Source organism: Sorghum bicolor, chromosome 5 (assembly GCF_000003195.3).
Source record: "Sorghum bicolor cultivar BTx623 chromosome 5, Sorghum_bicolor_NCBIv3, whole genome shotgun sequence".
Classification (NCBI taxonomy): domain Eukaryota; kingdom Viridiplantae; phylum Streptophyta; class Magnoliopsida; order Poales; family Poaceae; genus Sorghum; species Sorghum bicolor.
In genome coordinates, this window is record NC_012874.2 from 25,482,659 (window position 1) to 25,508,145 (window position 25,487).

The 25,487-nt window shown below is 52.9% G+C and overlaps 1 protein-coding gene across 5 annotated transcripts in view; it reads right to left on the reverse strand.

Annotated features, from left to right (window-relative positions):
* Nucleotides 1-25,487, reverse strand: part of LOC8155637 (plant UBX domain-containing protein 11) — a 63,559-nt gene that overhangs the window by 30,376 nt on the left and 7,696 nt on the right. For all 5 annotated transcript variants that reach the window (XM_021461234.1, XM_002489276.2, XM_021461233.1 and 2 more), the window contains 5 exons: nt 16,939-17,038; nt 10,746-10,798; nt 10,558-10,639; nt 9,131-9,196; nt 8,969-9,036 (listed from right to left, as the gene is read on the reverse strand). In XM_021461234.1, the coding sequence (XP_021316909.1) occupies nt 8,969-9,036; nt 9,131-9,196; nt 10,558-10,639; nt 10,746-10,798; nt 16,939-17,038 (369 nt within the window). The remainder of the gene's footprint in view (nt 1-8,968; nt 9,037-9,130; nt 9,197-10,557; nt 10,640-10,745; nt 10,799-16,938; nt 17,039-25,487) is intronic.

Here is a 25,487-nt window from a genome sequence, read left to right on the forward strand (position 1 = left end):
GTGCTGGGCTGAATGCTGGCACTGGTTGTGCAGCTGGGCCACCAACTTCTTGTGCGCTCAGTACTGATGGGCTGGTTGTAGGCTCTGGCTGAGCGGCTGCATCTGCTACCACAGGAAGGTGGGTTGAGACAGAGCCCATGGGCTCATAGATTGCAGCATCAGGAACGCAGGGATCCAGCGCAACGGACTCCGCCGGAGTAGGAGAGTCGGGCAGCAGCGCCAAGGGATCGCGACCACCCCCCGACATCCAAATCGAAGTATCCGACATCTCCGGGATCGTATCTCCGTCGGCGAACCACGGCATAATAACCGTTGCCGCCATATCATCAATAGCAGCCTGCTGAGATGGGGGAATCGAGGAGGCTGAAGCTGCATGCACCGATTTGGACGTCGAGCCATGCACGCCATCAGCCAACCCCGCGTCTGCGGCCACGTGGACCTGAGACACCGGTCCAGAACCCAATCGGTGATGCACCGAGACCCGAGGGGCCCCCTCGGGACCAGCAGGATCCAGAGCAACGGACTCCGCCGGAACAGGAGCACGCCGCCGACGTCGTCGTCGACCATGGCCGGAGTCATTACCTGGGGGAGGCGGCGGCGGAGCCTCATCCACCCCAGGAGACAACGCCAAGGAGGATGCGATCTTGATGTCGTACTTTAGAGCACGCTTCCGCGGAGGATCTTCTTCGGACAGCAACGGGGGCTCGACGATGACCAGCTCCATGTCCGCCGGGATGAGCTCCGGCTGGGAGCACCAGGCTTTGAGCCGGAAGGAGTAATCCCGCCGGTTAACAGTATCGGGGTGGAGTTCACGCACCCAGCACCATTCATCCAGCAAGTGCTCCGCCGTCTCAAGCTCCCAAGCATGCGCTGGAACGCCGCTCAGCTCGACGTCAACAAGCGAGGGCAGCACCACTGCAGACGCGTCCTTGAGCCGAGACCAACGTCGGAAGCAGAGCATGAATGGCGGCAGGTGCAGCGGTCGACCTTCATTGAAAATACGAACTGCCGTGGCTTCATTAGGGAGCACCAGAAGATAATCATCCTGTTTCAGACGGTGAAACTTTAGCTCCTCGATCGGGAGCTCATGGCGACGAGCAAGCTCATCAGCCAGAGCGTCCACCGAGAGGTTTGCCAGGTCTCCAACAATCGAAACAGAGAGAGCACATCGCAGGTCATCTTCAGCTCTGGCCATCTTGGCCGAGCGGTCAATGACACGTCGATGCCGAGCAGTGAGGCCAGCGGAATGGACCAGGGAGCCATCCAGAGTAGCAGCGGCCTGAGGGGGCTCGCCGCTGTCATCGCCATCCTGGCCGGGAGGGCCATCCTGTCCCGCAACGCCGGAACGCCTGCGAGGCCATCAACGACCTTGGGGATGAGGCATCCGTAACCTTCGGTCGCCAGACGAGGAGCCTGCGAGGCGCCGCAGAGAGCAGGGTCCTCCTGTGCCCCGCACAGAGAGAAGCGCGATGCCCTGTCTCGGCGGCACTTGAAGCAGCGCGGTTCAGCCCGGCAGGCGGCGGCACGGTGAGACGAAGAGAAGCAGTTGAAGCATCTTCCCCTGAGATCCTCCGGCACCGGCCGGCGGGGGCGGCTCGACTCCCTCAGCCGCTGCTTCCGGGCACGGCGGCTTTCGTAGCGCTGCCAGCCGTCCGTGTCGGGGTTCGACACGTTAGGGACCGGACGAGGTCGCGCCCGGGGGATAACCTTCGGGGGCAGCAGAACCTTCTTCACCACCGATTGCGCCGGAACCGATGACGATGGGGCATCACCAGAGAGAAGAACGTCGCGAAACGAAGGGGCGAGGAACGGACCGTCCGCAGCAGGAGGCGGACTAGCATCACACCATCTCTCAGCCTTGGAACGACCTACCTTGGGAGAACCCGGCGCCTGGGGGGTGGGGGAAGCCCGCGGATGCAGGGCTGGGATGGTGGTGGCCGTCGAACCAAGGGCAGGCTCCGACGTGGGGCTGGTGGACGAGGGGGCGCCGGGAGGCAGGGAGACGGGAGCGAGTTCCTTGCTTCGTCAACTCAATAGTGGTGCTGCTGCTGGCTCTCGCCCACCAGTCCAAGAAAAATAACTCTGCAGGCTGAGGGGTTAAGCTCTGAAGACCAACCTGTCTCAAGAGATTAAACCAGAATTCCCTCGCGAAGACACAATGGACAAGAAGATGATCCACAGTTTCCTCTTCTTGGTCACACAAGGGACAAAACTCCGGATGGGGTAGCCCACGACGCGCCAAGCGATCAGTTGTCCAGCACTTATTGTGCGCAACCAGCCACATGAAGAAGTGACATTTGGGTGGTGCCCATGATTTCCAGATCCTTTCCCATGGTCCAAAGAGAGTAGAACCCAAAAAGAAACCCTCATAAGCCGACTTAGCTGAATATTGCCCACTAAAGGAGAACTTCCATAAGTGTCTATCCTCAATCTCCGGCTGCAGCTGAAAATCCAATAAAAGATCCCATAGATGGATGAACTCTACAATCACACCAACAGTACGAGCTCCCTGAATATCAGAAATCCAAGAACGGGTAGTAAGGGCGTCCTGGACAGTGCGCTTCTTGACCCTCCTTTTGGGGATAGCCGCAAAAAGACGAGGGGCAAGATCAGCAATGCACTGTCCATTGAGCCACCGGTCTGTCTAGAAAAGTGTATTTGCATCCAATAACAGAAATCACCGCCACTGAGAAGAAGGCTCTCACTTGCTCACGCACATGAAAGGGTAGAGTGGTCCAAGGACGATGAGGTTCCGTTTTCTGCAGCCAAAGCCATCTCATGTGCAGGGACCAGCCAAGAGATTTAAGATCAGAGATTCCTAAGCCTCCAAGCTCTAGAGGACGACAAGTTTTAACCCAAGCCACAAGACAATGCCCACCTTTAGCATCTTTACGGCCCCTCCACAAAAAGCCACGCTGAATTTTATCCACCGCTTTGATAGCCCATGGAGGAAGGTCAATGGCCATAGCCAAGTAGGTGAGCATCCCAGTGAGAACAAATTGTACCAATACCCTTCTTCCAGCCCTTGTCATTAAATCTGCCTTCCACCCCGGCAGTCGATCTACAATGCGGTCCACAACAGGCTGCACTTGTTCTTTAGTTAGCTTACTTAAAGAGAGAGGCACACCTAAGTATTTGCATGGGAATGTTGAGAGTGGGCAAGGCAGCAAGTTTTGAATGGTAGCAATCTCCAAATTATCACACCTAATTGGGAGGACATTTGTTACGGCGTGCCTTGCTGCGGAGGAAGTATGGAGGGGAGACAGGGAGGTTAGGGCGCCCTGGTCTACGGCGTGCTGGAGCCGTGGCTGGGCGGCAGCAGATCGGGAACAGAGGTCGGGGGAGACGCCAGGCGCCCTAGGGAGATATAATCTCAATCCTGGGCTAGCCCTTTTCATTAATCCAAACCAGACTCTTATAGTTTACAAAATATGATGACAACTCTAATACTTTAACAAACTCTAACTAATAAAGCTCTATAGGTAACTGAGAGTCCTATAAACAAGGGACTCAAACAAGGGACTCAACTCCCTGGGCAGTCCCTGGGCGCCCTGATCAGCCACCCAGCACCCTATCCCTTCTACTGTAGACGTTGCCGGTCATAACAACATTACTTTTCTGCAGATTTGTTTTCAGCCCCGATGCCTATCCAAAAAGATTCAGAATATCCATGGTTATATTAATATCCCCAGCCACCGGGCGGAGAAAGAGTGCCACATCATCAGCACAGATAGAAATGCGGTGTTGTAAGCCTTGAGATGTAAGGGGCAGCAACAAACCTACACTAGAGGCTTTAGTAATCAGATGCCCCAATACATCCATTACCAGGATAAAAAGCATGGGGGAGAGGGGGTCACCTTGACGTAAACCCCGTCGATGATGAATGCGATCCCCAGGCACCCCGTTTAAGAGAACTTGGGTTGAGGATGAGGAGAGCAAACCACTAATGATATCTCTCCAAACCTGCCCAAAACCAAGCTGCTGCAACACCTCCAGGAGAAAAGGCCATGAAACAGAATCGAAGGCCTTTGAAATATCTAACTTCAAGAGAATCCGAGGCTGCTTTTGATGATGAAGGAGCCTTGCTGTTTGCTGAACCAACATGAAGTTATCTTGTATGAATCGCCCTTTTATGAAGGCGCTTTGAATCGGGGAGACCATTTGTTGTAGTCGACCAGCAAGGCGATTAGCCATCAATTTTGTGATTAATTTGGCAAAACTATGAACCAAACTTATAGGACGAAAATCTTTAGGCTGATCAGCACCATCCTTTTTAGGAAGGAGAGTGATATAGGCTGAGTTAGAGCGCCAAGGTTCACAAACTTCCTGTTCCAGATCGCTGAGACTGCTGCCATAATATCTTCTTTTATGATGGGCCAACAAGCTTTATAGAAACGTCCTGTAAAGCCATCTGGCCCAGGAGCTTTGTCTGAAGGTAAGATTTTAATTGTATTCCACACTTCTTCCTCACTAAATGGGAGCTCGAGATCAGCCAAGTCATGTGAAATGATTTCAAGTTCAGATAAATTGATAGTGTACTCCCTGTCATCACATTTACCCAATAGATTTTCATAGAATTCATCAATAACTGCAGCCTTATCTTCATGACTAGTGCAGATATGCTCACCAGACACGATTTTCCCAATAAAATTCTTTCTTTTCCGTTGGCGGGCATGAAGGTGGAACAGCTTTGTATTTGCATCCCCGTCATGGAGCCAGTTAATCCTTGAGCGCAGCCAAGCCATGGTACGTTGGAGGGATGCGAGAGCCACACTGTGTTTTTTTTAAACTATTTTTAAACCATAATTCTGCATAGGATAATTGACGACTATCTTGGGCGATCTCAAACTGGTGTAAAATTTCCCTAGCCAAAGCAAGCTGAAAGTTCACCTGGCCAACCATTTGGTCACTCCATCTCTGCAGACTTCCGGTGGTAACCTTGAATTTTTTGTCCAAGGTTATGAAAGGACAAGGACCAGCAGGAACAAAGGTCCACGCTGAGGAAACGGCTTCCTGAAAACCACCAAGTTTGGGCCAGAAGGACTCAAAATGAAACCTGCGACGTCCCGGAGTGCTATCACGCAGGCCAAGCAAAAGAGGGCAGTGATATGAATCATCCGAAGCCAAACTCTGAAGCAGACAATTAGGAAATATATCCTCCCAGTCCACAGAGCAGAGGACTCTAACTTCACCAGAGTAGGGGAAACCTGTTGATTTGACCATGTGAATTTGCGACCGTGCAACGGAATTTCCTTGAGAGCAAGATCATTGATAAATCTTCTAAATCGACCCATCATGGCCCTATTATAATTAGCATTGTTCTTGTCCTCATCCTTATATATTAAATTGAAGTCCCCAACAATTATCCATGGCCCTGGGCAAGCAGCTCGGATGTCACGCAGTTCCTGCAGAAATTGAATTTTATCATCATTACCCTGCGGTCCATAGACACAGGTTAGCCACCACGCTTGTCCATCTCTAGCAGCAAACTGAATTGTTACACTGTTATTATCAACCCTTTGAACTCCTGAGACACCAATATGACGTCTCCAAGCAATCAAGATGCCCCCACTAGCACCGACAGAGGGGACAACAACAAAATCTGAGAAATCAGCCCCAAGAGATGAGAGAATAATCCTGCAAGAAAAATCTGCAATTTTTGTTTCTTGAACACACACAATGTCAGACCGTGATGAGTCCACAAGAGAGCGTAGAGAGTCCTGTCTGGAAGAGGAATTCAAACCCCTAACATTCCAAATCAATATTCTGGAAGGATCCATAAGTACAACCGTGTCCAAACGACCAAAAGAAAAACATCTGGTGGCTTAAGACCACAGCACACCACCGTCATCCTCACCCAGATTTTTAGGGAGGGACCAGTTGAAAAGAGCAGCCAGAGCTTGCACATGAGAGTCAGGAAGGGGCTGCGTCAATAGCTTCGTGTACTCATCCAGGGCCTGCTGATCTATACCTTCATGCTCCTCAATGAGTTCAAGAGTCCCCATTGCCTTCTTCTTCGTGCGCCTTTCCAAGTCATGGAGTCCGAATTCAGTCTTTGCACCAGCAAGGCGACGGCTACGCCTTGGGGTGGCACCTGAAGGTAGGGTCTTGCCTCGACGCTTGTTGATGGCCGGTGCAGGGAGAAGGCCACTGGCATGCCGAGCAACTTTGTTGATGAAGGCAGCCCGAACGTCCGACAGGGAAGGGGGGCTCAACACAGAGGAAGAGCATCCCATCCCCGCCGGGGTAGCAGTATTCGCATCCACCAAAACAGCCGAGGACGGAGCTGTGCAACCAGCTACCACGTCAGCGGCAAGAGGAGGTACAGGGGTGGCAGCCACATCCACTAACGGCGGGGAGGTTGGCGATGGTCCACGCGAGCAGCGGCGGGAGCGGCGCCTGGAGTAGACCAAAAGCGGCTTCGCAGGGCAGTGGCGGGAGCGACGCCTAGAGTAGACCAGAAGCGACTTCGCTGGGTTCTTAGGCTGGAGCTGTGGGGTAACCAGAAGGTTGAACTCTGGTACGGGGGAAGGAGGGGATTGCGGCGAGGCTGGCTCCACCGTAGCCTCGTCAGTGGGGAAGAAGAGAGGGGAGCGTGGTGAGGCCGGTGACTCCGTTGCCCCACCAAGGCCCAACCCATCATCCACTTCAGGAGTTTGCTTGCCCAAGTTTCCAACTGGTATGCTTGCAGATCCTAGCCCACCATTGGCCCAGGGGAGAACGGTGTCCTTCTCAATTTGAAAGCATTCCAAGGTGGGAGAGATTACAGACGGGGCTGCCTCGTCCGAAGAGAGAGAGGCGGCAGCGGGCAGCCATCCATCAACCAACGTCTGGGAATCGGTGACCAGCCCCGGCAAAGTCGACGACGGAACTGTTGCCTCAGCAGAGGCCACCCACGCCTGGGCAGGCCCACACACAACACCTCCAGCACCAGACGTGCCATCAGCATCTGGACATGGGGGTCGAGGCGGCGAAGAAGGCCGCAGACGGCAACTGCGACGCCGACGCTAAGAATCACCCGAGTTGTCGTCATGCCTGGGCAGGGGAGGCGGGCTTGCATCAGAACCATCAGGGCGAGACCGGATGGAGAAACGGATGTCAATATCATATTCCAGCACACGCTTCACTAGCGGAACCTCCTCGACGGCGAAAGGTGGCTCAGTGACCCAAAGCATTCTGGAACTAGGAATCAAACGGGGGTCTGAGCACCACGCTGAGCAGCGAAAGACTGATAAATCCGTCAAGTTGAGAGTGTCCTGATGCACGTTCTGAACCCAGGCATACGGGCTTAGTAGCTGTTCCACAATCGAGGTCTCCCACACATGGGAAGGAATGTTACGGAACTCAACATCGATCTGCCAAGGCACCGGCTGCACCCATCAGACGACTCCATTTTTTGCACAAAAGGATGAAATTGGTGTTGCGGAGCGGCTGCTGGAGACCAACCAGAGATCCACCGAGGCGAGGTCGAGAAGGACTAGCAGGTAGCTTGAAACAGAAGCACGACGAAGTACCAAACTGTTCGGCTCGACTTCCATCCTGGCAGCGATGGCTGCAGCAACCACACTTGCCTCGGCCAAGGGCTCGTCGCCAATGACAGTCACAATCACTGCATGCTTAAGGTCCTCCTCAGCCCGAGCAATGTGATCAGTCTAGTTGATGATGCAAGGAAGAGGTTGCTCAATTGAGGAGGGGTTCACTGGCACAGCTTCTGAGGAACCATCAGGCAAGACTTCCGGTGGTGAATCAGAGAGCACTTGGGTTGCACGCTAGCGGAAACGCGGACGCCGACGTCGGCGTTTCCCTGGCCTAGCATCCGAACCAACTCCCGAGCCATGCGCCATCGCCGCAGAGCTCCCTTGCTGCGCTGAGGCAGCCATGACACATGCCACGCCCGCCGGGAGGGACCGTTGCGAAGGGGCGGCGTCGACCGGCATTGGCATCGGAGAGATATGCCGCCACACTGAAACGCGCCTCGGCGCTGCAGCCCTGTCAGCCGCGCCACACGCCAAGCCCGCCAGAGAATGCCGTTGAGGGAAGGCGGCGATAGCCGGCCCCTGGACTGCACGAACGCGGCGCCAGACAGAAACACGCCTTGCCAGAGGGCCTGCACGGGTTAGACCAGGGCACACAGAGGATCGGTGCCCCAGGGACTTGCAGCGGAAGCACCAAGTTCTTTGATGACACCGGTCTGCAGTGTGCGCTGTGGAGAAGCAATTGAAACACTTGCCGACCAAGTCGATGGGGACTAGACACCGGGGAGGACGAGCCGCACGTCGGCACCGGTGCCGAGCCCCGCGCGACTCGAACTTCTGCCACTCCTCCGAATCCAGGCGACAATGCGGGACGGCCGGACGCCGCAGATGGTGGAGGACGATGCTGGGCGCGGGCCTGGACCCCGCTTCCACGGCCACCGAGTCGCCCCGGACAGGAGCCGAAGCGCACGCCGACTGGTGTGCGCCGAAGCAGCAGACGACGCAAGACCCGAAGAAGAGACGACGATGTCACGGTAGGAAGGCCAGCTGTCGGAGCAAGAGGACTCTAAGCAGTCATCACTCCATCGCTCATGTTTAGACCGGCCACGCGAGCGGAGGATGAAGGGCGCCGCAACAGGCGACTGCGAGGGGGAGGGATCCGCGCGCGCAGTTGATGGGGAGGTGGCCGCCGGGCTCGGAGTGAACGCCGGCGCGGGTTGCAGGGGAGGCGAGGTGGCCGCCGGGCTCGGAGTGAACGCAGGCGCAAGTTCTTGGGGAGGCGAGACGTCGGGAGGTGAAGGGGTGGGAGACGCAGCCATCTTCTAAAATTCTAGTCCATGCGCGAGCTATGACTCAACTATCAAGCACTAGCTGAGCAACACCACGTGTTGGTGCAACATATACAGGCACAAATGGATCAATCATCCACATCATAAGCATTTCTAGAACAGGATAGTAGAATTAAAAACACATGGAACTTGTATTGTACATACCTGTAGATGAAGGGCAGCCCAAGCTTTCTCAATACTTTCTTTCAGATTTTCAGAGTTGATATATCCCTCTGAGAAAATTGCTCATATTAGTACTTGACCAAAATCATTACCTATGGAAGGACTGTGTTTTTGGCCTTAAGTTCTGTTATATTATAGTCATACCATGATTCCACAGCAAAACTCCATTCAGTCCAATCACTGATATACTTGGTACAGACTTCTGGGGATCTGATTGAAAGACTTAAGGATGAAGTCAAAATATTAATCAGAACACACATGATGTTAGAATATCTGCAAGAGATTGTCGCTAATTTAACTGTGGGACATCTCCACTAGATAACTAGTTTGTCATTTAAGTACCATTGAGCAAAATAGTTGCATTTTGAGATGCTATTCAACACACTAACCAAATAAAGCTAATGCCTTAATTACAATTCCCTACTCTGAACGTTAGATTGGTCATTGGTAGCTTCTCCAGTTGCAACCGACTAAATTTAAAAATTCACAAAGAGAAAAGTGTAAGGATACTCAAATCTAGTAACCAACTCTCAGACAAGTTACAGCTATTCCTGTATTATTAGGCTCTTGGCAACAAACAGGCTCTTCCTCCCACACCTACCCATGTATCAAAATGGCTGAGAGATGGAAATTATATGATTGTCATTGCCGTGCAGGTAGTAGCATTTATGTGCTATGTATTGGCACATTTGACACCGAATGTAAACCCACGAGTGGCAACTAACCTGATTTGGCCATGTGAGCATGGCACTAGGGTGGTTTGTGCTTAAGATAGGGGTGTGACATTGACTAAAGGTGCAGGCCCACCTCAGCAAGGCAGGTGCCATGCAGGATTGAGACTGCATGGCAGAGCTTAGGAAACATTGGCTTGTAACAAATTATATGGACATGTCAGGGCTGAAACTCAAAAACAAATACTAGGATAAAATGCAAAATGTTTGTTGGTTTAGGTAAATACTAGTTTTTCTTTTAACCATTAGAAATAGAAACGCAAAGACATTGAACAGTTCAAAAATTTTGGGAAAAAAAATCACATTCCAACTAATCAATCTAATGCAAGGAGAGGATTTTGCCTCATTCCCTGAAAACAAGGTTGTTGATGATAAATCAATATTATTCAGGTGGGGATTCTCTGCCCCCTGGTGACAGTTTTAAAAAAAAAAAATCTAATGCAAAGAGACAAATTATAAAGTTAGATACTTAGATCAGTTTGCTAGCCTTCTGCTGCTGTTCCCAGTGAAATTTGAAGAACATCACCCATCACAATAACTAAACATCTTTCTCTTCTCTTGCCAGACATATCCTCATCGCAGTGTTGGTATTTATATCATTATCCTTACAACATAAACATGCTAAACAATGCATAAGCACATTTCACCTTAGAGAACAAGGCTCGCCAAAATTTATAGGTAAACCTTATCATAGAGTTGATAACCGAGCACCGAACAATGAGGGCATGAGCAATAAGATGCAACATATAAAAGGATACATGAATGTGTTATAACTCATATAGGTAAACACAGCAAATCTAGAGCAAACATGAATGTGTTATAACTCATATAAAAGGATACAGATAGCTGAAAACTGTGATGCATCAACATTGCCTTGCTTGAGATGCAATAAGATGCAACATCTACCAATCACTTCAACCACCTGACAGTATAAACAAACACAAATGCATGAGCAATGTGGTAATCTTGATACTTAATTATATGACAGAAATATTTCTTAAACTTCTAACAAAAGTTAAAGAGCATACATTTTCATCAATCAGTGTTGACTGTTCCAAACTACCCGAAGCCTCATCTTCACCTGAAACGGAACAAAGATATATTGTTCAATTAATAGGCTTGGCTGATCACAATCCAATGTGTATAGTGTTGGATTTTCCAAAAGAGCACTTTGTTAACAAAGCAGGAGAAACAAACTTTGGCAACATGATAACTTGAGCTTATTTTCAGATAATAAAAATAAACAGAGAGGAACACCCCAGGATCAAGCAGGCCATCCTTAAAAATAATTGGCTTCAAATCCAGTAAATTCTCCACTACCCATGAAAAATTAGCAGCACTGAAACATCAAACATGGCAGCATAACTTATTGCCATTAACCTCACAAACCCTAACAATTACAAGGAGTAAAGGAAAAAAAATAACATCAAGATTATACATGGTAATAACTTTTGTTATTTACTGACCACCTCCAACTGCAAAGTACAATGACAAGCTGAACTAGCCTACTGAACAGACATGTTGGTTAAATTAAAAAACTTTCCACTTCACACGAAATAGTAGCACCACTGAAACATGAAGCATGACAGCATAACATATTACCTTTTACCTCATAAACCCTAACAATTGCAAGTAAACAAATAACATCAGGATTATACATGGCAATAACTTCTGTTGTGTACATGACAAGTTTATCTAAGGCACTGAACAGACAGACACATCAGTTCAATTAAAAACTGGATAGGTTAATATCCAAAAGGCATGGGGAAAACTCACATAGCTTATAGGAAAACAATTAGAACAGAGAAGTATTGAAGGAATATAGCTAACCTAGTAATATGTATACTAGACAAGGTCGAAGGAAACGCTAGGCGCTAGGCAGGCGCTAGCCTATTGATTAGCGCCTAGGAAGAGTAAACGTAGATTAAATGTGATTAGTCGTTTGTGTTTTTTTTATGCTGCTGAGAACAAGAAAAGTAGTAACACAACTACAAGTAATGACTGTAGCTACTAATAGCATGTCATTGAATATTAATTTCGAAGATCAGATTTTGATAAAAAGGACTGCAGAGCTTTCTATTAGAGATATAATACATAGATATATATTAGATATGTATAGCTAACTCATAGAGTACGTGTTGTACACGACTTGTAACCCCAAGCCGTCCAGGCTTGTACCCAGCCGTCAGCCTTGACTTGTACCCCAAGCCGTTCAGGCTATATAATGAAAGGCCACCCTCCCCCCCTTTGGGTGTGCGGTGTATTTGCCCTACAATACCTTTCTACATGGTATCTGCGTCCGGGAAAGCTTAGGGTTAGGGTTTCTGTCTTCCGCTGCCCTCTCCTCCACGGTGCCGCCGACCTAGCCCGGCGCGCCCTCACTGCTCGTTCAGAATGCAATCTGCACCTGTTCACCACCGCACCATCCGTCGCCATGAGCACTGATTCACCCAGTGCGTCCTCCACATCTAGTCTGGCCAGCTCCCTTCCATGCCGGCCCTGGGGGATGATCCTGCACCCGTGATCTTCTCCTACACCACCATCAACGTGAAATCTCAAGTCCTAATCGTCCTCGACCTCAAGCTGCCGAACTTCACCAAGTGGTCCACCTTCTTCACTGCCATGTGCGGCAAGTTTGGCCTGCTAGGTCACATCGACGGCTCCATCCCACCCCGGCCCACTGATCGCAATTGGTCGCAACCCGACGCCTGCGTCCGGAGCTGGATGTATGGCTGGGTCGACGATGGTGTTCTCGACCTCGCCATGGAGCCAGATCAGACGGCACGCGATCTCTACGTCGCCATTACGGCTCTGTTCCAGGCGAACCAGGCCACCCGCGCGGTTGTCCTGGGACAGGAGTTCCACACCATGGTGCAGGGAGATCTCACCATCGACGCTTACGCCCAGAAGATGAAGTAGACAGCCGACGCCCTCCACGACGTTGGCCAAGCCATCTCCGAGCCTCAGCTTGTGCTAAATTTGCTTCGTGGTCTCAACCCGCGATTCGCAAATTTTGCGGACATCATTTCCAACTCGGCGGTGCTTCCGCACTTCACCTCAGCGCACAATACCCTCCGGCTCAAGGAAATTCGCGTCGCCTCCGACGCTAAGGTCTCCTCCGACACTGCCCTTACTGCAGTTGACACCTCCGTCCCTGTGCCCAGCCCCTGTTCATCCCCTTCCTGTCGCTCCACCCCTGCCCACCCCAACCGTGGTGGCGGCAACGGTGGTGGTGGCAAGGGTAAGGGCAAGGGCAAAGGTAAGGGCAACGACGGTGGTCGCCGCTTCCAGCAGCAGTCGGCCCCGTCTCAGACTTCGTCGGGCGAACGTCCCGGCGTCCCTCCAGCGGGTCCTGGGTTTGGCATGAACCCTGGGGGGGGTAGGCCCCCGCTTCAGCGGCAGGGGCAACTTCAGCCCCCCCCCCCTTGCGCTTTTGCCACAGGCGCACACGGCGTTCGCCTCCCCCCCCCCCTTCCATGACAGGCGGATGGGATCAGGGTGCCCTCATCGCTTCACTGAACCAGATGGCACTCCAAGGCGGCGTTGGACCAAGTCCCTGGGTCCTCGACACTGGCGCGACCTCTCACATGGCGGCCTGTGACGGTATACTTCTTTCCCGTCTCCCTCATTCGCCGTCCTTCATAACAGTCGGCAATGGGGCATCTATTCCAGTCTCTAGTCGTGGCACTTCTATTATTCCTATAGCTGATAATCTCTTCAAACTCAATAATGTTCTTGTTGCTCCACATCTTGTTCGCAACCTCCTTTCAGTTCGTCAATTTACTCATGACAATAACTGCTCTATTGAGTTTGACGCCTATGGTTTTTGTGTCAAGGATCTCCAAACCGGGAACGTGATTCTACGCTGCAATAATGGAGGAGACCTCTACACCCTTTCATCATCCAGTCCACCAGCTGCCACCTGTCATGTTGTTGTTCCATCATCCTTGTGGCACTCCCGTCTCGGTCATCCTGCACCCGCTGCCCTAGCTCGTCTCAATAAAATTTTAGCTATTTCATGTAATAACTTAGATCGTGCTATTTGTCATGCCTGCCAACTTGGTAATCATGCTCGTTTGCCATTTACTAGTTATTCATCACATTCGTCTGTTCCCTTTGCACTTGTTCACTGTGATGTGTGGACTTCTCCAGTTCTTAGTGTCTGGTTTCAAATACTATCTTGTGCTTGTGGATGAATTATAGTCATTATTGATGGTCGTTTCCTCTTCAGCATAAACCAGACGTGCATACTCAGCTTGTCAATTTTGTTTCCTATGCTAACACCCAGTTCAATTTGTCAGTCAAGTGCTTTCAGGCAGATAACGGCACAGAGTTCATTAATAACACCACCTCTACCTTCCTTAGTAGTCGCGGTATCCTACTTCGAACCTCTTGCCCCTACACGTCAGCCCAAAACGGCAAAGCTGAACAGATGTTGCGCACTCTTAACAATATTGCTCGCACCCTTCTGCTGCATACTGCATGCCACCACAATACTGGGCCGAGGCCCTGGCCACTGCAGTTTATCCGCTAAATCGGCGCCCATCCTCCTCCATCCTTAATGATATTCCTCATCATCTACTTTACCACAAGATGCCCGATTTTTCCTCACTTCGAGTTTTTGGCTGTCTTTGCTACCCCAATCTTAGTGCCACGACACCTCACAAGTTCGCCCCTCGCTCCTCTGCATGTGTCTTCATCGGCTATCCCTCCTCCCAGAGGGGTTATCGATGCCTCGATCTCTCCACTCACAAAGTGATCGTTTCTCGGCATGTAGTCTTTGATGAGTCTTACTTTCCGTTTGCGGCTGCCAAACCGCATACGGAGTTGCTTGATTTTCTGTTGCAGGATCGACTACCGGCGCCTCCACCAGCACCCCTGGTGCCCGCCAGCCATCCTTCTCCACGTGTGGTGCAAGATGACAGTCTGGAGCAGGATCCGGGTATTCTTTGGCTCGGTCCAGTGCTCCCGACCCCCGGTGCTTCCACGACTGCTGCTGCTCAGCGGCAGCCCCCTGCTGCTGCCGGGCCTCTACTGCGCACAGCTGGAGGACCAGCTGGAGTTCTCGGCGCTCGACCGCCGATCACGCAAGTTTACAACCGGCACCGTCCTGCTCCATTGCCCTCCAATGCTTCGGATGCAGCTCCGGAGCTGACCAGGTCTTCCTCTGCTGTGGTTTCTGCACCAGTTTCACCTCCACAAGATGCCATCTCGTGCCCAGTCACTCGCCAGCAGGCTGGGACTCTTCCTCCGCCAATTCAGCGCTTGGGTTTCTCGACCACGATAGCTTCACCACTTCCTACAAATTATCGCAGTGCTCTTGCTGATCCGAACTGGCGTGCAGCGATGGTTGATGAATACAAAGCTCTGATTGACAATGGCACTTAGCGTCTAGTTCCTCGACCACCCGGTGCCAACATCGTCTCAGGCAAGTGGATTTTCAAGCATAAGCACCACTAAGATGGATCTCTTGCTCGACACAAAGCTCGCTGGGTTGTCCGTGGTTTTTCTCAGAGGTATGGCATTGACTACGACGAAACTTTCAATCCAGTTGTGAAACCTGCCACGATTCGGGTTGTTCTCCGTATTGCAGCTTCACGTTCTTGGCCTACTCATCAACGGTTAAGAACGCGTTTCTTCATGGTCATCTCCATGAAACTGTTTACTGTCAGCAGCCCCCTGGTTTTGTTGATCCTACTGCCCCAGATCATGTTTGTCTCCTTCAGAAATCTCTATATGACCTCAAGCAAGCACCTCGAGCCTGGCACCAGCGTTTTGCATCCTTCATCCGGACTCTAGGTTTTGTCACTTCAGTGTCTGATTCATCGCTGTTTGTGTACAAAGATGGCTCCAACACTGCTTACTTGTTACTGTATGTTGATGACATCGTTCTGACTGCCTCATCGCCAGCTCTTCTTCATCATATCATGGAGCGACTTCATTCTGAGTTTGCTATGACGGATTTAGAAGAACTTCATCATTTTCTTGGGATTTCTGTTACTAGATCTGCCAGCGGTCTCTCTCTGTCTCAAAGACAGTATGCAGCTGATCTTCTGCAGCGTGCTGGAATGTTTGAATGTCATCCTACAACCACTCCTGTTGATGCCCGTATGAAGCTTTCTACCACAGATGGCTCTCCAGTTGCTTATCCGACACAATATCGCAGCCTCACTGGTGCTCTCCAGTACTTGACACTGACTCGTCCTAACCTTGCATATGTTGTTCAGCAAGTATGTCTGTTTATGCATGATCCACGGGAACCTCATCTTGCATTCCTTAAAAGGATTCTTCGTTATGTCAAGGGGACACAGTCTGCTGGTCTTTCTATCAATGCTGGACCGATTGATAGTCTCACTGCCTATTCGGATGCTGACTGGGCTGGTTGTCCAGATTCTCGCCGCTCGACTTCTGGAAACTGTGTCTATCTTGGTGATAACCTGGTGTCTTGGTCCTCTAAGCGGCAGACCACTGTCTCTCGCTCCAGCGCTGAGGCGGAATACAGGGCTGTAGCACACGCTGTTGCAGAGAAATGTTGGCTTCGTCAGTTACTCCAGGAGCTACACTCCGCTACCTTCGGTGACGATTGTTTACTGTGACAATGTCAGCGCAGTATACATGACTGGGAATCCTGTTCATCATCGGCGCACGAAGCACATTGAGATTGACATCCATTTTGTCCGTGACAAGGTTGCTCTGGGTCAGGTCCGAGTGCTCCATGTTCCCTCGTCGCACCAGTTTGCGGACATCATGACCAAAGGCTTGCCTGTACAGTTGTTTACTGATTTTAGGACTAGTCTTTGCGTCCGAGATTCTCCCGCTATGACTAAGGGCGAGTATTAGAGATATACATAGATATATATTAGATATGTATAGCTAACTCATAGAGTACGTGTTGTACACGACTTGTAACCCCAAGCCGTCCAGGCTTGTACCCAGCCGTCAGGCTTGACTTGTACCCCAAGCCGTTCAGGCTATATAATGAAAGGCCACCCCCCCCTTTGGGTGTGCGGTGTATTTGCCCTACAATACCTTTCTACACTTTCAATTAATTTATCCCAGTAAGAAAAAAAGAAAGAAAAAAGTTAGCAACCTATCTTCCTATTCGACTAGTGCAAGACTGACACGAACATTGTCATTCATAATTAGGATATCATACCATAGAATTGGCATAGATATTCTTCAAGAGATGCAAATCATAGCTGGGAAGTGAGGACAAATCACCTGATATGTACACTACAAAGAGCTTCTTCTCCCTTCTTGATTGATTAATTGCATCGGGAATAGATCCTTTGTACATTAAGGAATTAATTGTTCTTTCCATCTGTACATAGAAAAAGGGTGCCATACAAAAGGTGATTACATTACATTGAATCGTACATTATACTTAACGACTACAATTCAAAAGGGGAACCAAAGTAGCGAACTATATGTGTTAGAACCAAAAACAATAAAGGGGATCTTCAGTTAGTTATTGATGAACAACATGATCCCACCCCTTCCATTTGCCATCACCACTAGAATTGAAAACATAATGGAACACATTGCCACAATATTGTATCATAAATCATTCATGGATAAAGCTGACCATGACCAATAATATTGACATTAAAATCCTCATAAGGAGCTAAAGCATAGTTTTCCGAAAATCAAAGCTCACATACTGTAGCGAATTCAAGTCACTTATGTAGGAAGGAACCACATCAGAAAATTCAGAACAATGTCACAAAAAGGCCAGTCATCAGTGTGACAATCCTTGACACCAGTTCTTACAAAGTTGATTTTCAAGTTTACCAAATCCTTTGTTGACAGGACTAGAGAAATAACAAAAGGTAACAAAAGCAAGGGTCGAGTAGAGAAGAAAACAGCAAAACCATCGGCATTTTCCAAATTCTACTAATTAACAATCAAGCACTCCAGTATAAAAAGTAAAAGGCCCCACCACCACAAGCTCCAGCACCAAGTTATTGCAAGATCATCAACTGAGTCACCACCATTGCAATAACCATCTAAAGATATTGCTGGCTACGTTGCGTGCCACCTGGAGGGTGGGGGCATTAAAGGGCATGTATTGATGCAGTGGCAGATCCAGGATTAGGGCAAGGGGGGGGGGCTAAATAATGAGGGGCTAAAATAAGCCGTATTTGGGACCACGGTGCGGCAGCCATGGCCTCCAACCCACAAACAAAAAACCCGAGCACTAGTTCAATTCCATACACTTATAGACAAAGTTCCGCTAGACGATGATTAGGCGCCGCCTAGGCGCGAGTAAGCGGTAGTCGGGGGGTGACCGCCTCGACTACGGCCTTAGGCGGCGTGTAGGCACTAGGCGGCGCGGAGGAGCGACTAGGCGCTGGTAGGCGTCACCGAGGCGGGCGCAGGCGCGATTAAGCGTCGACGAGGCGGGCAAATGTCGGGAGCGCGCGGAAATCTCCACCGCAGGCAGGCGCGCGAACACTTCCGGCTTGCGCGCGCGCAGCTAGCTTCACCCGTGCCAAAAATCGCGGGAGGATAAGAGGAGCGGACGCCCTTCCCGCTTGACATTTGGTCCTTCCCGCCGGTCGCTGCTCTCCCCGACGGTCGTGCTCCTCCCGCCGAAGCTCGTCCGCGTGACCGCGACCCGCCTGGAGGTCGTCCCCGCGACTCCACGAATCTACTACCTCGCCTGGAGCTCGTCCCTAGCCGCCGGTCTTGCTCATCCCCGCCTAGAGCTCTTCCCAGCCGCGCACATCCTCCCACCAGCCACGCTCCTCCTTGTCGTCGCCGCTGGCAGGCCCCAAGGTGAGTCCCCCCTCCCCTGTTCACTCTCTTGCTCTTGCTCGCTACTCCCCTCCCCTGCATATTTGTATTGCCTGAGTGTCGAATGTTAGAGAGCCTGATGCCCTGTTCTCTGCTCTGAATGACTAGATCTGAATGTATGCCTATTGTGTAATCTGAATGTCTTCTCTGAACAGCTGAATGCATGGATGTGTGACTGATTCTTTTACCTGAAGGCATGTATGTGTATGTATTGCCTGCAACTGCAAGTAATGCCCTGTTGTCTTGCTGCCCTGTTCTCTGAACACCTGAATGTATGTATTGCCTGAATGCATGGATGCATGGATGCCCTGTTTTCTTGATGCTTGCTGCTTTATTATTCTGTGTATTGTGGCTAAATCTGAGTGAACCTGCTTGTTGTTCTGTGATTTTGCGAACTGGCACTGAGTTTTGGACTAAATCTACAGCTAGTATGTCGACAACAGGAAGTGATGCTGCACCTGCACCTGGGGCTGAGGGAGTAAATCTCCTGAAAAGAAATTCCGATGATGTGGGCTGGAAGTATGGATTTCTTGTTGATCCTAACAACAAGGACAAGGTCAAGTGCAAGTTCTGTAACAAGGAGATGAGTGCAAGTTCTTTTGTGGTGCATTCATGCATTTATGTGTGTGTTAAACTTGTGAACTGCTGCTGTTGTGTGCCTGTGTGACTGTTTTTCTTCTTTTCTGAGAACTATGTGTTGTTTGAACAAGACCTTTATTTATCAATTGTGTTGTGCACTTGTCTGTGATTTAAAATTTGCAATTACTAGTTGTTGCTGGTCTGCTATGGTTTGTTCATTGAATGGATGGGGTGGCTGGTGATCAGATAAGTAACAACTTCCTATTTTCTATTTATTTAATGAACTACTTGCTGTCTATTGAGTTTTGCAAGCTATCAATCCTTGCTGTGGGACTAAGAACAACCTGTCTACTGATTATTGAACCTAAGCCACAAAGGTATGTCTACTACCCTCTCTTCTATATACACTCAGCAAGTATATGCCAGTATATAACTTATTTATTCAGCAATTTCTGCTGCATATATATATATAAAAGTAAATTGGCAAAACGCCTAGCAAATCGCATAGAAACGCCTAGGCTGGATTAGGCGCGCCTAGTCCCTAGTCGGACGGTCATCGCCTAGATAGCACCTAGCGCCTAGATATAATCAACTTTTAGAGTTAATAATAGAAGGCCATAATACACCCATAGTTGGAAACAAACACAGCATAATCTCCTACAACTAAAAAGACCAAAGTGTGGACAACTTTTGGTGCAACCTTTTTTTGGTTCGTCCGTCTGCCTCATCCCCTGCGAACGACACCCCCGCTTCGCGCCTGCTCGCAAGATTAGGAAGGTCCTCTGAAGCGCCACCAATCACGGTCATCTGCCTCCCTTCTCCGATAGTAGTTGCCCACCGCTAGCCCTCCGTTCTCCGGTGCCCTGCTGCCCGCCGCCGAACGTTCTCCGCCCATCAATCGCCTCAATCGCCTTTCCCTGCCCCGCACCCCGCTCCCTGCTCCCTGGCCAACGCCCAGATCTCGCCCTTCCCTGCCCCGCACCCCGCTCCCTGCTCCCTGGCCAACGCCGCAATCAATAGGTGTGCCAAGCTCCTTCTCTTCCCTTCTCATGCCACCTGCCGCAGCACCGCCCATGGCCTCCTCCATCGACACGCGTTGCGATCCCCTTCCCGATCCGCGTTGCCATGGCGTCTTCCTCTCCATCTGCGTCTCCTGAGCACAAGTGGCCTACCTCAACAATGATGGCAGTGAACCAGTGGACATATAAGAGATGGGCGTGGTGGCGACCTCACCCCCAAGGCCTCGACCTAGCGCCTGGTGGTGGCGACCTCACCCACGCGTATCGGTATCGAAAGGATACGGATACGCGGATACGTTTTACTATTTTTTAATAAATAAATAATAATGCAAATTAAAATTGTAAAAGTCTAAAACTTGATTCACACGAAATCTAATGTGTAATGTCTGTTCTCTGTTGTGATTGCGGCTGGTAGCCACAGCACACGGATCCTATGCTAGGATTAGCACTTGATGGATAAGTCTCTGTTGGCTGGTGGTTGTGGGCTGCAGTAGGCAGCAAATGGTCCTTGTGTAGGACAGCATCCTTGACTGCTTTTAGGACAGCAGTTAGCATCTGTAGGACAGCATCTTGACTGCTTTTAGGACAGCAGTCTGTAGGACAGCATCTTAGACTAGCATCTTAGACTAGCATCTTGGCATATGCTGGCTGGTTAGCAGCCCTATAAATATGTATCCCCAACCCCTCAGGTTGATATAGCATTGTGTGAGAAATAAACCCAGAAAATTGCCCCAACTCAGTGTGCTATCCTCTCAATGAGAGTAAGGATCCTGCTCACACCTAGAGCAAGGATCCAGCGACTAACAAGTGGTATCAGAGTCGTAGTATCCTGTAGCCTAAGCATTTCCTGCTCAATCCCTTCTCCAGTCGAGCTCCCTGCCTCGCAGCAGCCCCGGCTGGCAGCAGCAGCTGTTCCGGCTGCCTCTACTCTCCGCGCAGCAGCGCGCCATGGCCGCAGAAGGGCAGTCTCAGCACTCGGGCACCTCGAGCGCGCGGCGTCGGCAGGAGGCCGACCTCGCTGCAGCAGAGGAGCGCAGGCGAGCAGCGGCAGCGACCGCTGCAGCAGCAGCGAGGGCGTCGAGGCTGGCCCAAGCGGAGCTGGCAGCAGCCAGAGCGGAGGTGGAGGCAGCAGCAGCTGCAGATGCAGCGCGTGCAGCGGCAGCGGAGGTTGAGGACCTGCGCAGCAGTCACAGCAGCTCCATCGCTGCGGATGACAGTGCTGACCCAGACCTGGAGCTGCTGGAGAGAGATGCAGCACGTCGGCGAGCGGCGCAGTGGGCAGCTGTGCACGCCCACGAGCGTGGCCGCAGTCCAGACAGGCGTGGAGGCGCCGGCGGCGTTCCTGGAGGAGGCGCGCACGGCAACGGCGGTGGACGGGTCGAGGAAGAGCATGGCCTTCGCAGGCCGCGTGGCTCTCTCTCCCCGGACCGGTACCGTGGTGGAGCCGGCGACACTCCTGGAGGAGGCGCACATGGCAACGGCGGTGGACGGGTCGAGGAAGAGCACGGCCTTCGCAGGCCGCGTGGCTCTCTCTCCCCGGACCGGTACCGTGGCTACCACGGGTACCAGGCTGTTGCCAGGGACGTTGGCCCTGGTGGTGGGTGGCCTACCCTCACCAAGACCAACTATGTTGAGTGGGCTGCGGTGATGAAGGTGAGACTTTAGGTGCTGCACATGTGGGAGGCAGTCCGGTACGGCGACGTCGACTACGACCAGGATCGACGGGCACTGAATGCCCTCATCGCTGCAGTCCCGACCGAGATGCAGTTCTCGCTTACCAGCAAGCGGACTGCCAAGGATGCTTGGGACGCCATTGCTGCAGCACGCATCGGCAGTGATCGCGCCCGCAAGTCCACACTGCAGCAACTCCGCAAGGAGTGGGAGGACTTGGCCTTCAAGCCAGGTGAGGACGTTGATGATTTTGCTCTCCGTCTCAACACTTTGCTGCGGAAAGTGGTGCAATTTGGTGACAACACCTACAGCGAGGAGAGAGCTGTCGAGAAGCTCTTCCGCTGCGTCCCCGAGAAGTACAAGCAGATGGCTCGCTCAATCGAGTCCCTGCTAGACCTCTCCACGATGTCGATCGAGGAGGCAATAGGTCGCCTCAAGGTCGTCGACATTGACGAGCCACAACCCTCCTCGGGGCCCAAGCTCCTTCTCACCCGGGAGCAGTGGGCTGCCGGGCAAGGTGACAAGAAGAAGGGGGAGCCTTCTTCTGCAGCAGCCAGCCGCAAGCGTGGCAAGCGCGGCAAGTCACGCAAAGGTGCCCAGGCCGGGGCGCAAGGGCGTGCCAACGGAGGCGCCCGCGGAGGTGTCCAAGGCGCCGCCGCGGAAAAACCCAAGCCGGCACAAGATGACTGCTGCAGGAACTGTGGTCTTGCTGGCCATTGGGCTAAGGACTGCAGGCAGCCACGACGCGCCCAGGCCCACGTCGCGCAGGCGGAGGAGGAGGAGCAGCCAGCTCTGTTCATGGCACATGCTAGCGCCGAGCCATCTCCAGCAGCACCGGCTGCAGCGGCTCTTCTCCACCTCGACGAGGCCAAGGCACACGCCCTCCTTAGCAGCGGGTCCGGCGGCAGCAACAAGATCGATGGGTGGTGCCTCGACACCGGCGCCACCCACCACATGACAGGCCGGCGGGAGTTCTTCTCCGAGCTCGACTCCAACGTTCGAGGCTCCGTCAAGTTCGGGGACGCCTCCGCCGTAGAGATCAAGGGCGCCGGCTCCGTAATCTTCGTCGCCAAGAATGGTGAGCACCGGCTGCTCACCGGCGTCTACTACATCCCCGCGCTGAGGAACTCCATCATCAGCTTGGGACAGCTGGATGAGAATGGCTCGCGCGTGGAGATCAAGGACGGCGTGCTTCGCATTTGGGACCCTCGTCACCGACTTCTCGCTAAGGTGAACAGGGGAAGCAACCGCCTCTAGGTCCTTCACGTACAGGTGGCGCAACCTTTTTGCCTTGCAGCTCGGCGGGACGATGAAGCCTGGCGGTGGCACGAGCGCTTTGGGCACCTCAACTTCGAGGCCCTGAAGCAGCTCGGCAACAAGGAGATGGTGCAGGGCATGCCGTGCGTCGACCACGTGGAGCAGTTCTGCGACACCTGCGTCCTCACCAAGCAGCGACGGCTGCCCTTTCCCCGCCAAGCAAGCTTCCGCGCTAAGGAGAAGCTGGAGCTCGTGCACGGTGACCTTTGCGGCCCCGTGACACCGGCTACACCTGGAGGACGACGCTACTTCCTCCTCCTCGTCGACGACGCGTCCCGCTACATGTGGGCTGTCCTCCTCGACACCAAGGGGGCAGCCGTGGACGCCATCAAGCACCACCAAGCTGCTGCGGAGAAGGAGTGCGGCTGCAAGCTTCGGGTGCTGTGCACGGACAACGGCGGCGAGTTCACGGCGGCTGAGTTCGCGGCGCACTGCGCCGACGAGGGGATCCAGCGCCACTTCACCGCGCCGTACACCCCGCAGCAGAACGGCGTCGTCGAGCGCCGCAACCAGACGGTGGTCGCCACCGCCCGCGCCCTCCTCAAGCAGAGAGGGATGCCGGCGATCTACTGGGGAGAGGCGGTGATGACCGCTGTCCATCTCCTCAACCGCTCGCCCACCAAGGCGCTTGACGGCATGACGCCGTACGAGGCTTGGCACGGGCGCAAGACGGTGGTGAGCCACCTCCGCATCTTCGGTTGTCTGGCGTTCGCCAAGGAGTTCACTCACGTCGGCAAGCTCGACGACCGGAGCACTCCAGGAGTGTTCATCGGCTACGCGGAGGGCGCCAAGGCCTACCGCATCCTCGACCCTGTGACACAGCGCGTCCGCATCTCCCGGGACGTCGTGTTCGATGAAGGGCGAGGCTGGACTTGGGACAAGGCGGTGGACGACGGCTCGGCTTCGACCCTCAGGGACTTCGTCGTCGACTACGTCCACTTGGAGGGAGCCGGGGGAGCTAGCAGCTCGTCCTCACCGAGCTCGCCCTCCTTGGCACCCAGCTCGCCATCAGCTTCGGCGAGCCCACCACCGCCTTCACCACCAGCGAGTCCAACACCACCGGCTACACCACGCACTCCTGCACCGGCACCCCACTCTCCTGCACCGGCACCGGCAACTCCAAGGTCGGCACCAGCAGCTTTGGTCCGTCGGCGTTCGGTGGAGTTCGCCACTCCACTGTCCGGCGACGAGGACCGCGTCGACGCCTACCACGACGATGAGCCTCTACGCTACCGCACCATGGACAACATCCTCGGTAACCAACGTGTCCCTGGGTTAGCGGTACACGACTTCGAGGCGGAGCTGCACCTGGCACACGAGGACGGTGAGCCTCGCTCCTTCGCTGAGGCGGAGGGAGACGCGGCATGGCGTGCCGCGATGCAGCAGGAGATGGACGCGGTCGAGCAGAACCGCACTTGGGAGCTTGCTGATCTCCCTCGTGGTCACCGCGCGATCACCCTTAAGTGGGTGTTCAAGCTGAAGAGGGATGAAGCCGGTGCCATCGTCAAGCACAAGGCTCGCTTGGTGGCACGAGGTTTCGTGCAGCAGGAGGGGGTCGACTTCGACGACGCCTTCGCCCCCGTAGCACGGATGGAGTCCGTGCGACTTCTCCTTGCGCTAGCTGCCCAGGAGGGCTGGCGTGTCCATCACATGGATGTCAAGTCGGCGTTCCTCAACGGCGACTTGAAGGAGGAGGTCTACGTGCACCAGCCGCCGGGTTTTGTGATTCCCGGCAAGGAAGGCAAGGTGCTTCGTCTGCGCAAGGCCCTCTATGGCTTGCGTCAGGCACCGAGGGCGTGGAATGCCAAACTGGATTCCACAATGAAGGGGATGGGCTTCGAGCAAAGCCCGCACGAGGCGGCCATCTACCGGCGGGGCAGGGGACGAAAGGCCCTGTTGGTGGGTGTCTACGTCGATGATCTTGTGATCACCGGCACCGAGGAGGTGGAGATCGAGGCGTTCAAGGAGAAGATGAGGGCGACCTTCCAGATGAGCGACTTGGGCCCTCTCTCCTTCTACCTGGGGATCGAGGTCCACCAGGACAGCTCCGGCACCTCTCTCCGCCAGACAGCCTACGCCAAGCGCATTGTGGAGCTGGGCGGTCTCACCGGCTGCAACCCAGCCCACACGCCTATGGAGGAGAGGCTGAGGCTGAGTCGGGAGGGTACGAAGGAAGAGGTGGACGCGACGCAGTACCGGCGCATTGTGGGCAGCCTTCGCTACCTTGTCCACACGCGACCGGACTTGGCGTTCGCCGTCGGCTACGTCAGCCGGTTCATGCAGCGACCGACGACGGAGCACCAGCAGGCCGTGAAGAGGATCCTCCGCTACGTCGCGGGCACCTCCGACTACGGTTTGCACTACCCGAGGTGCCCCGGTGCGGCACAT